General features: G+C 39.2%; 1 protein-coding gene across 3 annotated transcripts in view; it reads right to left on the reverse strand.

The window, feature by feature from the left end:
* GRIA2 (glutamate ionotropic receptor AMPA type subunit 2) overlaps nucleotides 1-9,958 on the reverse strand; it is a 145,952-nt gene extending 135,994 nt beyond the window's left edge. For 2 of the 3 annotated variants that reach the window (XM_028104432.1, XM_028104430.2), the window contains exons 1-2: nucleotides 9,786-9,873; nucleotides 9,111-9,251 (exon numbers count right to left, since the gene is read on the reverse strand). In XM_028104432.1, the coding sequence (XP_027960233.1) occupies nucleotides 9,111-9,251; nucleotides 9,786-9,873 (229 nt within the window). Of the gene's footprint in view, nucleotides 1-9,110; nucleotides 9,252-9,785 lie in introns of all 3 variants that reach the window. The other variant, XM_028104431.2, reaches the window with a different exon arrangement.
* Between the last annotated feature and the right edge of the window lie 1,333 nt (nucleotides 9,959-11,291).

The raw sequence follows: 11,291 nt of genomic DNA on the forward strand, positions 1-11,291 counted from the left end.
GATGTGCCACATTACATATTTTTATCTACAATGCTTTCCAAAATTTTTCAGACAGAATTTTACCTCGTAATTACCAAGGACAAATTTTTTTACCAGCTCAGAATGATAAAGTGCCTAAAATTGGTGTTTTGCATAAAAGGATGCATAATGTCTCCTTTCCTTCTTGTCTCCCTGTGGAAGTAGTTAATAGTTTCCATTTGTCAAAAGTAATATTGATGTAAGAATTCACCATTTTGTAGTAGTTCAATGCCAGTGTAGATGAAGACTGACCATAGACTTGCAAACTGGGGGACTCCAAGCCATAGAGAAGCTTAAACAAAAGGATTTCCACTTCCCAATTCCTACTGCCCTACCTAGTGCACCACATTACACTGCCTTTTGGAGTTTACCCTGCTTTCCCATGGCCCTCTTCCCACTCTGGCAATTTCAATTTACAATAAAGAAAAAGAAATACTTTTCCCCTTGGCCTGAAGATATTTATTTCAAAATATTTATTTCATTCTATCCTTTTAGTCCTGCATAAGAAATAAAAAACATAATCAAATTGCTGACATCCTTAACTGCAATGAACTAAACACCAGGGCTAGGGGAATTGCAAAATGGAAACTAAATCTGGAAGAGAATAGGATTGTAATGTAAAGCTTTAATATCAGCTGCAAAGACTTACAGGCTGAGAAAATCTTTCTTATATCAAATTATGTAACTTGAGTTTCAATTAAATTTATGCTCAAGTTAGAAATGATCAACTAATGGGGCACCTGGGTGGCGCAGTCATTAAGCGTCTGCCTTCAGCTCAGGTCATGATCTCAGGGTCCTGGGATGGAGCCCCGCCTCGGGCTCTGCTCAGCAGGAAGCCGGCTTCTCCCTCTCCCACTCCCCCTGCTTGTGTTCCTTCTCTCGCTGTGTCTCTTTCTGTCAAATAAATAAATAAAATCTTTAAAAGAAATGATCGACTAAGGCCAGATTCTCTTGTAAGGATGAAGAATCAGGTAACACTTCACTATATCTTAATAATAAGCCTACAGTTTATTCAGTTTATATAACCATATTTCTATCATTTCTATCAGTATAATTGGGTATCTATAAATATAAGACCAAAAATATTTGCATTCAAGGAGCGTGTTGTGAGGTTCACTGAAATTCAACCGGAGTGAAAGTATCAGAGGACCATAAAACACGTGAGTATCAGGGACACCTGGGTGGCTCAGTGGGTTAAGCATCTGACTTCTGCTCAGGTCATGATCTAGGTCATGATCTCAGGGCCCTGGGATCCAGCCCATGCATCCTGTTCCCCACTCAGTGGGGAGTCTGCTTGTCCCTCTGCCCCTCCCCCTGCTCATGCTTTTTTTCTCAAAAAAATAAATAAAATCTTTTTTAAAAAGTGAATATCGTAGTATTTATCAATTAAAATTAATTATACATGAAGGGTTAATAAATTCCGTAGAAAAAATATGATAACATATTCAAAACATTTTGGACACACTAAAATTTAGGCACTTAGTTCAACACAGTTTGTGCTCATATTTTAAATACTGAAATAATGAGGAAAAAACATAAGTATTAACAAACCCATAAACTACATAACACTATGATTTAAAATTCTTTAAAAGAACAATCTAAATAGTAAAACTATGATGAGTGCATGCGTCATTTATGAGAGAAATGTGAAAAGATATGAAAATTAAAGCGATCTAAGAAACTATCTCTTTATAAATTTCCTTCCTATAATGAACCTGTATTCTCTCAAATCTATTTGTTCTATACGGTTGAAGACACTTACAAATTCCAAGGCTCTCAATTTTAAAACTGTCTTTGACCTTAAGCTACAAATCAGTAGTAAGCATTTTAAATTATTTTTTTTCAATGAGTTAATTAATGTCCAAAACCTAAAAGTCTATAATAACAAGTTGAGGGGTTTTTGCTGAAGCAAATTATCCATAGAATAAAAACAGGACAAAGCTAAATTACCGGAAAATAAATCTTAAAAGTAAAAAAAAAAAAAAGCATGCATATAAAAATACTGCACACATTAGCACAAATATTAGAGCAACTGGTCCACAACAAGAGACTGTGTCCATAAACTCATTCTGAGATATCCACTAAAAGAAAAAAGAATTTATAATTTGGTAGTTTTAAAAAAATTTGCACTAAAAGATTAACACAGAAAACTGTGATATATTATATTGTGGGGGTAGGGGGAGACTGACAATTTTGTGGCCATTCAAGGAATATGTATAGTCACATTTTGAGAAAAGTCCAAAACTAAAATGGAAGCTGAGCACACCCATAACTCTCAGGGCCCATATAATGGAGTCTTGAATTCTAACCACTAGCAGCATGGCTTTGGCATCACCTGAACAGCATTTGTAAATCCTCTTTAAAGTGTGTATTCTACTTTTCAGCAAATTGCTCTAATATATAGCAATGTATCTTAAGGAATAAAGATAACTTTGAACATATCTAGCTTGTAGATGAAAATGAAAAATATATGACACCTCTATCTAAATAGGCTATGAGGCAGATGCCAAGTAAACTGTTTCTTTTGAAACCAAAATGGAAAGGAAAAGCAAAATTCTGACTTTTCAAAATGTATAATTCTACAATAAGAAAATCTGCCATAATATTAAATGTGTTTAATGGATAAATAATCATTAAGTCCCTCAATGCACTAGGAATTAGGCTAAGGTTTCTGAAGGATACAAAGACGACAATGGCATGATCCTGCCTCCTTTAAGAAGGCCACATTTTCATTTCCCAAGTTAATTTTTAAATGTTTTCATTCTATAAATTAAAATGATCAAAAATGACAAAATAAATTGAATAGTACTGAAAAATAATAGGTGTCAGACTCAACGCCACTGTGAGAACCACACTCATCTTTTTTTTTTTTTCCAAATTAGAAAAATCAACTTTGAAAAACATTTTGATGTTTGAAATGTTTTAAATCAGGGGGGATTTTGAAATTTTAACTTAGAATTCAACAACTAATTACCCTATTGTACTGAAGAGACCTACTCATATAAGAGGTTTGGGATTAATTACTCAAATCACTAGAGAAAAATCTCAGAAATTTTGGCTGAAAACTGCTATAATAAAAGAGTTAATATTTTAATCATATCTAGGGAAACTTCAGTAGAATCCAGGTGGAAAATAAAAAGGAAAGGAAACATAATTTATCCAGTGGCCATTACCATCCCAATAAAATGTTTAAATCGAATACAAGATTTTAGCTCTGTGTAATGTATCCTTTGTTCACTTAAAAAAAAAAATCTCTATTTAAATTTAATTTTATTTCCTGTATTTGCTCTGCAGATTAAGTATTTCCATTGACTCTTTTTTAAAAGGGGAGGGCAAAGAGGAGGAAGAGAGGAAGAGGAAGGAAAAAACCATATTCTCTGAAAACAATTATACAGCAACACATGTTGGAATAGTTAGGAAACAATTTGTTCTTTTCAGCCTTCCTTAAAATTTGGGGGGCCCTAGGGGAAGTTCAAAAGTTTGTACAGTGTTACTGGAAGAGATTATGAGGGGATCTGAGGTCTGAGCATGAATCAGCATTCTGTTGTCATAATGTCACAGTGCAATGACCTTATCACGTTAAAAGCTTGATGTGAAACGGAAATGCTCCATACCTCTTGAGTCAGCGGGTTAAGCCTGCAAGACCTCAAAAAGGAATAGCACAGGAATAAATTCTCCTTAAGTTTCTATCATTTCATATAGTAGTTTTTTAATTTAAATACTTATTTTCTCTTATCCTAAAATAGAATGTTTCAACTGATGCAATTCTTTGATTTCTGTTTAGTATAATGTATCATTTTCTTGAAATTCTCTTGTGATAAGTGAAGTACGAAAGTTTAACTACAAAAAAACCTAATGACAAATTAATTATTCTTACATATCAGGACCTATTTCTTTCTTTGTAACCTCCAACTTAATATAACAATATTTACACCACCAGGTTGTAAGGTATTGTGTTCTGTTACACGTGTTCATGGTTTTCTTCATACCATGAGTTCTTATTTTGGCTTAACAGCATCCAAGTTGATTCTAGTTTTGTAAAATTTTTACATATGTTGCTAACTCCAGGTTTTAGTAATTGCCTCATTAAAAATGGCAAGACATGATAGCCCATCTATAACTATATATAAACATATCCATACTCACACATATACATACATACAGTTGCATTCATGCAAAATGTAATAAAGGTTTAGCAAATATGAATTAATTCAGTGAACACAGATATACAATTTCAAAAATTCACAACAAAAATTCAATGATAAATACACCTTAAAAATGATATCTGAAGAATCAATGTTGAAAAGCCAAAAAAATAAAATTTTAGAATTCTCTCTCTTCTGAGAGCATTTATAATCCATGCTGTCTTTTTTAATTATTTATTATCATATTAATCAATTTTACAAGGATATTCAAGATAATCTATATAAAATCAAAGGCACTCTGTTTTTAAAAGACACTTTAGTTGTTTTTCAAAGAATTTTAAATGAACTTTTTCAAAGTAAATGTCATTTATATATTTTTTAAATTTCTCTAAATAAATGTGTTTACAGGGTTTCAAAAGGTATTTAGTGTGCGTAACAGTTTTATGAAAGAACAATATTTTCTCCAACATCCCCATCTGCTGGCTTAGAGAAAAAATGGATTTTTATCTGTTTTTTCTTTAAATATTTTTATAATTTATTTTATCGAATTGAAATATAAAATTAGGTTATTTTAAAATAGACTAATAGCAATTTGTCAAAGTCATTCATGAAAAGAAATAGAAAGGAAAGATTTTGAAGAGGAAATCTCATATTAATCATTCTAAAGCCCTATGGGATCCAATACTCATGTTTGTAGCTGCTTTAGACAGTTTTGTTTTAAAGAAATTTTGGTAATGAGCAGAGTACTAATTTCTTAAATTTTTTGAGAATGTAAAAATAGTATTTTCCTCAAATCTGCTGTTTTGTTAAACTATATACAATATGTGGTATGTACATATATGACAAAATCAAATTTATTATTTTCAAAAAATCTGAGTTTCTGTAATACACTGCTTCTGTATAAGAACAATTAGAATATCGTCACATCCTCAAAGGTTCTTAGGTAAGACCATGGTGGCCAGTGCACACTGAAGGCCGCAAGGTCTACAAGACTTTGAAAACTATTCAGAGGAGTACAGAAGGACAAGGTTAGAAAAAAAATGAATTTCTATGAGAAAAGTATTCGTTTATTCTCTGACAACCAGAAGGCACTCAAGTAATATTGAAAGAAGGAAGAGAGTACGGAGGGAGGGACGGAGAAAGGAAGAAAGGAAGGAAGGTAGACAGAAGGAATGGAGGAGGGAGGGAAGGAAGGAGGGAGGGAGGGAGGAATTCTTGAGGTCCATCACTAGTCTGAACTGTTGAACACATCGGATGCTAGTTGTTTTTTTTTTCCTCCTGGGTTTATGGTTTGTATTTTCTCATATTAAAGGTTTATGTTTTAACAGCTTTCAAGAAAAAATAAAAATCTTAGTACTATCTCTAGCTAAGAAGAAAAAGAAGGAGGAAAGGAAAGGAGGACAGAGGAGGGGGAGAGTGAAAGAGAAAGAAAGAATTGGAAATCTGTCTTTTATTTCCTCAGGTACCCATGAAAACAAATGGGAACAAACAGGTACTTTCCCTATCCCACTGTGACTGTGAAAGGGAAAGATGTGGGAGTTGGTGCCCTGCACATTTTACCCAGTTGACAATATAATGACTTCACTTCATTTGCATAACCTTAACCCATTTGGTGGACAGCACTAGATCCTTACATCAGAGTCAACCTAGACATTTCCAAATAAGTTCCTTTATCTCAGGAATAAAACTAAATTAGTAAACTAATTTCTCTTCTATCTTGAAATTTTATTGTTGTTATAAAACTCCACTTTCTTAATATATACATTTAACTCTGGGATTTTTACAATTTAGCTAGGTGAAACAACAAGCTACTTTATGAAAGTTGATTGATGATACATATTTTAATAATGGAGTTAAAAAATAGAATTCCTAAGATTTCTGGAGGAAATGAGAGGAAGTCATTTTGGTTTTAGCTATCAACATATTTGATGCTGCTGCTTCCACTTCATATAGTAAAGAATCATGGACTCCCCTGACCACAAAAGCAAGCAAAGGCTAAGCATTGGAGAAAAACCTTAAGCAGGATTAAAATGATCAACACTCACCTTGACAAATTTAAGATTAGAGATTTCCATTCATTTCTTGACTACTGACTTCATGGTTGTAGTTTACATGAACATAAAGAGTTAAACTAATTTCACATTTTTCTCCTGCCCTTGGCAAAACAAAAAGAAATGAAGAAGGATACAAACACTCCAGTTCATTTTACAAGCTCTAGATTGTGAAAATCCTAAGGGAATGAAGAAACTGAGTCCCAAATGTTATTTGCTCAGTCAATGAGTCAATGTGAACTCTAGAAAATTCTATCCAATATGTCTCTTTTGTATAACAGTGCCTCATTAGTTCTCTTTAACAATCAATAAGATTACTTATTGCATGGGAGTGGCACATGCCAAACTTGAAAAGGCATTCAGTTGCTTACCACAATTTGTTTTAGTTTCTCAGAATAATAACCCAAGGTAGAGTAATTTTGGGATCTGGAGGCATGCATTTTTATTTCAGATTCATCTTCTGAGAAAAACAAAAAAATCTGCAGAAAATAAAGATTTGATTTTCCCCATTTCTCAGAAGTATGGTCAAACAAATTAAATTGTGTGTGTGTGTTTTCGATGAAATTCATGTGCCATGGATATATTCATTCTGTGGAAATTCATGGAGTTATATATGTGCTGATATATATACATTTTCTGTCTGCATAACTTATTTCAATACAATTTATATTAAAAATAAATCTATTCAAAAATATGGAGACTGAAGACCTAAACCAGTCACCTAACCTAAACCAAAAATAATCTTTAATCTTTAGAAAGCCCCAGCACAGTCATTCAACATCTCTTAGAATCAAGGAATATTCATTTTGTTCAGTGGACATATCTGTTATTTTCTCAGTTAGGCACTCTCGTTATTTTCACCAATGAGTGAACTTCTCCAACACTGACCATTTTCAACAGTGTACCTGTCAATTACTTTCACATTGTTTTAGAAATCTACATACTCCCACTAATCACAGTCTTGTCTTAGTTTCATTACTTTTCAAAGCATTTTCACACTAGTATACAATTATATACAGTTAGATACTTAGTACAGATGTAGGTTAAACTCATAATTCAGGAAAAAATAGAAATTTGATATCAAATCAAGTAAATAACCTAAATCTGGTTGGTTAATAGGTCAAGTATAAAAACCTTCAATAATTAAACTACAGCGGCTTCTTTGTATGTATCCATGTACTGAAATTTTTCAAGATATTCTTAATGTTCTTTTACAGAAAATTTTTTTTAAGCTGCAAATCCACCTTGTCTCATCTATCTATCTATCTATCTATCTATCTATCTATCTATCTATCTCTCCCTGCACGCCTGTCCCTTCAGTTTCTTCTCTCCTTTGGTATCAACATTCGAAGAAAACATATAGCAATGAAACCTTCTTAAATAGGTTCTTTATAAACAACTGGATTCTAGACGTCTAACATGACCATAATAATGCCCCTGTTCTATCAGTAAACGAAAATTGTTTCACTTCTTCATCCGAGCGGTGGTAGTTTCAAAATGAGTTGATGATGTTCCTGATATCATAATCAGGGTAACCTATCGAATATATGATTAAGGCTCAGTGTGGGGAATTGAGATGACAACCACTTTGCCTAATGTGGGAACACAGCAGTTGGGCTTTTTCTGTGGTAATTTTCCTCCAGCTCCTCTACACTGTAGCCAAAGTGGAAGGTGAGCCATCTGCGACCCACCGCCCGAAACTGTTAACCATTTAATCAAAACTGAGAACATTAAGGCAGAAAAGAATCCCACAACCGGGTGGGCAGGAAATGGTGGCAGCTGCTGAGAAGAGGGCAGGAAGGCACAGTGGCGGCGGCTGCACTGCGCATGGCCGTCGCAGGGGTGGGCGCGCCGGGACAGGAGCCCGCGAGCCTCTCCACTGAACCTTTTAGAGACTTAATGGCTTGGATTCTATTACTTTGTCTGAAGCCTTGACAGAGCTTCATCGCGTGTCCCGGAACCCTGAGCAGAGTGATAGGGCTAATACGGATAACTGCAAAGACTAAAATGGCTGATCAGCGACTTCTGATTTCCAAACTCGGCCGGATCCAACTGCTTTCAGGTCCTTCTCCTCTCGCTGCCTTTGCTGGAGCCCCGCTACCGGAGAAAAAAGCGCACCCGGCCGGAGAGCTGACCGCGGCGCCCACAGCAGAACGGCCCCCTTCAACTTAGGCTGAAGCTCCGCCGAGCACCAAGAAACTGACAGCGCTCCCGCTCCGCCCCTCCCCGACACGGCGTGCGGTGGGCCCGCGTCAGCCTCGCTCCTCGCCGCGCCTCGCCGCGCCCCTCGGGTGGGCGTTATGTAACAATCCCGAGCCCAACTCCAGAACCATTTTAACAACTTGTCCCGTCGAAGCGGGGAATATAGGACTCGCGGGGCCCATACAATGAACCCGAGCTGGGCCTGTGGATTTAAATCCGGGGTCAGGAGAGGAGTGCAGCCGCCGGGGCAGGCGGCCGGGCTCTAGCAGTCGCCGGTGGGATCTATCCAGCAGACCGACTGTGCGCCCGGGGGAATAAACGTGTTGTCTGTGGTCAGGGTACCACCAGTCGCGCAAGGGGTGCGGGGGGGAGGGGGAGGGGGCAAGGAGGGCTTCTCTTGAAGCACTCAAGATAAGCTGGAATCCCCAGAACCTAAGGAAGCCCCCTCCAGCTCCAATCCTCACCCCACTTCCCTAGTGCGCACACTCTTCAATGCCTTTTGCTCCCTCTTCACCCCCTCCCCGCCAGCGGGGGTCCCCGAGATTGCAGCCACTTTCTCCCTACGCCGTCACACGCACGCGCGTGTGCAGTCACTCACACCCACACACTGACACACAGAAACACACACACACCACCCCACACTCGCGGGCGCTCCGCGGGCGGCATCCAAAAGACATGAATATTCATTACTTACAAGCATTAGTGACTGCGAAGCTGTTTGCTACCTCCAAATTGTCGATGTGGGGAGTCAGTCTGAACTCCGAAGTGGAAAACTGAACCATTCCTACCCGAAATGCACTGTATTCCTGATCGGCGCCCCTGGGAAATAGACCCCCTGCAAAGAACAAACACCAAGCAGAACAGTGTCAGTGCCAGGGAAGGAAAGGAGGGGAGCCCGCTAGCGCCCAACAGCCCAGGAGTCTCTTATTCTCGCTAATAGGCCGAATAAACGCATCAAGGGACTCGGGCAGCGGGGAGCTGATCTCCAAATGGAAGCTAAGGGGTCAAGACACAGATGAGAGTCTGAGGGCAAGGTAGGTGGCCAGAAACGTTAGCCTTTCCCGGTAACCAAAACCTTTTCATTCAGACCCCCTAGAGGACCTGAACAAACAGGAAAATGTTGCTTGAGGCAGAATTAATAAAATTTGGGGATCAGAAATGAGAACACCTTTTCCTCTATTGTATCAAAGCCATAGCCTTTTCCCTTTGCTTCATGCTAAGAAAAACATGTATATTCTAGGCAGTTTAAATCTGGAATGCAGTCAAGGTATGACATAAGTCTACATGACATGAATTAATTTGTCCACTGTGAACAAAGATTACCACCAAATTATGCACAATTCAAAAGCAGAGCACAAAGGGTACCTACCTATCTGTATGCTGTTAGAAGAGACACCAAAAATCAGTCCCCATAAAACAGGAGAAAGGAGGACAGATATATGCATAATCTTTTGCATTTCCAAGAAAAGTAGAGCATCCACAAAATACCCCCCTTTTTTTTTTTTTCCTTTTCCTCCTCTTTCTTCCTTGGCGGTTTTCCTCAGCAAATTAGATCCTCTGCATTTTGAGACAGCAATTTAGCACCAAGCTCCTAAAAACCTGAAGTGGAGGCAGAAGAATTCCTATTTCCCAGGTCCTGCTGGTGGCTGCTGATGCCCTGCGCCCTGTCCCTGCTCCCGAAGTCCGGAGGACCGGCTGGATGCAGTTTTCAGCGGAGCTGCCGCTGTGGTTCCAGTGTCTTGGAATATTCAGCACCCTCCCATGCACTCACACACACTCACCCTCTCTCGCGCTCTCTTCTCCCTCTCCCCTCTGTCTCACACACGCGCGCGCGCGCGCACACACACACACATACACACACACGCAAGTCACAGAGGAGCAGGCAGTCCCGGGCGCGCGTGCGCGACTCGCGGCAGGCTGCTAGCGCGCGCGTCCAACCCCTCCCCCGCACCCCGCACCCCGCACCCCGCACTGCCCTGGCAGCTTCGCGTGCGCGGCGTTGAGAAAGAGCGGCTCAGAGCCGGGCAGCCGCCACCCCTGGGCTAGACCTCGGGTCTCGCGAGCCGTCGCGCCCACCGAACGCTTCTGCCTTTCAGCACCGAGGACAGCGCCCCACTCCTCGCCTCGTGCTACCTTTGTGCCTCCGCAGCAGCTGCCGCTGAGATGCTCCAGCCTGGACCAAACGCAGCAAAGCTGATTTCCGGCTGCTGTGCAGAAGCCGAATTGCTAATTGTTGCCGGTGAAGCGTTTTCTCACCAGGCCCTACTGTTTTACATTTTAAGTAATTTTTGTTTTCGTTTTCTATGGCCTGTGAAAACTCACCTAGCAATGTAGAAAAGCTATCATCCTCCTCACCTGACCCAGCCAAAAAGCAAACAAGAAAACAAAATACCCATCGAAGAACTGTTCCAAAATCGTGAAGTTTTGCTAAATGTGATGTAGCCAGAATCCAGGGACAAACCCAAAATTCTTTCTTTAAAGGCTAAAGCCGCATAGGAAGAGATCAAGATTGAATCTTTGAAACACTTTGCATGGATATCCCATCTTTAGAGTGTGTTCCATTGGGTCATAATGCCAACTTGCAGAGCCAGCTGAGTGCAGGTCTGGCAGACTTCACTGCAGACAGATTCCCTCCTGTAGTAGACATGTAGACTTGGCTCTTTAGAAGCCCTTTCTTTACTGAAAGCAGAAGACTCCGTTTCAAGGAAAGGCTCATAGGAGAAAGAAAGATGATGAAGTAAGTCTAGAAAGGCCTTTGAGCTGCACAATCTTTCCCAGAGACGTAGTGAGAAACCGGATATTCCACCGCGTGTTGGCCCTGGGTTTTGAGAAATCACTGCTCAAAGAAAGTAAGCTAAGTTTTCATCACTTTAAA

Source organism: Eumetopias jubatus, unplaced genomic scaffold, assembly GCF_037043125.1.
Source record: "Eumetopias jubatus isolate StellerSeaLion01/CBP00866 unplaced genomic scaffold, mEumJub1_p1.0 scaffold_2, whole genome shotgun sequence".
Taxonomy (NCBI): domain Eukaryota; kingdom Metazoa; phylum Chordata; class Mammalia; order Carnivora; family Otariidae; genus Eumetopias; species Eumetopias jubatus.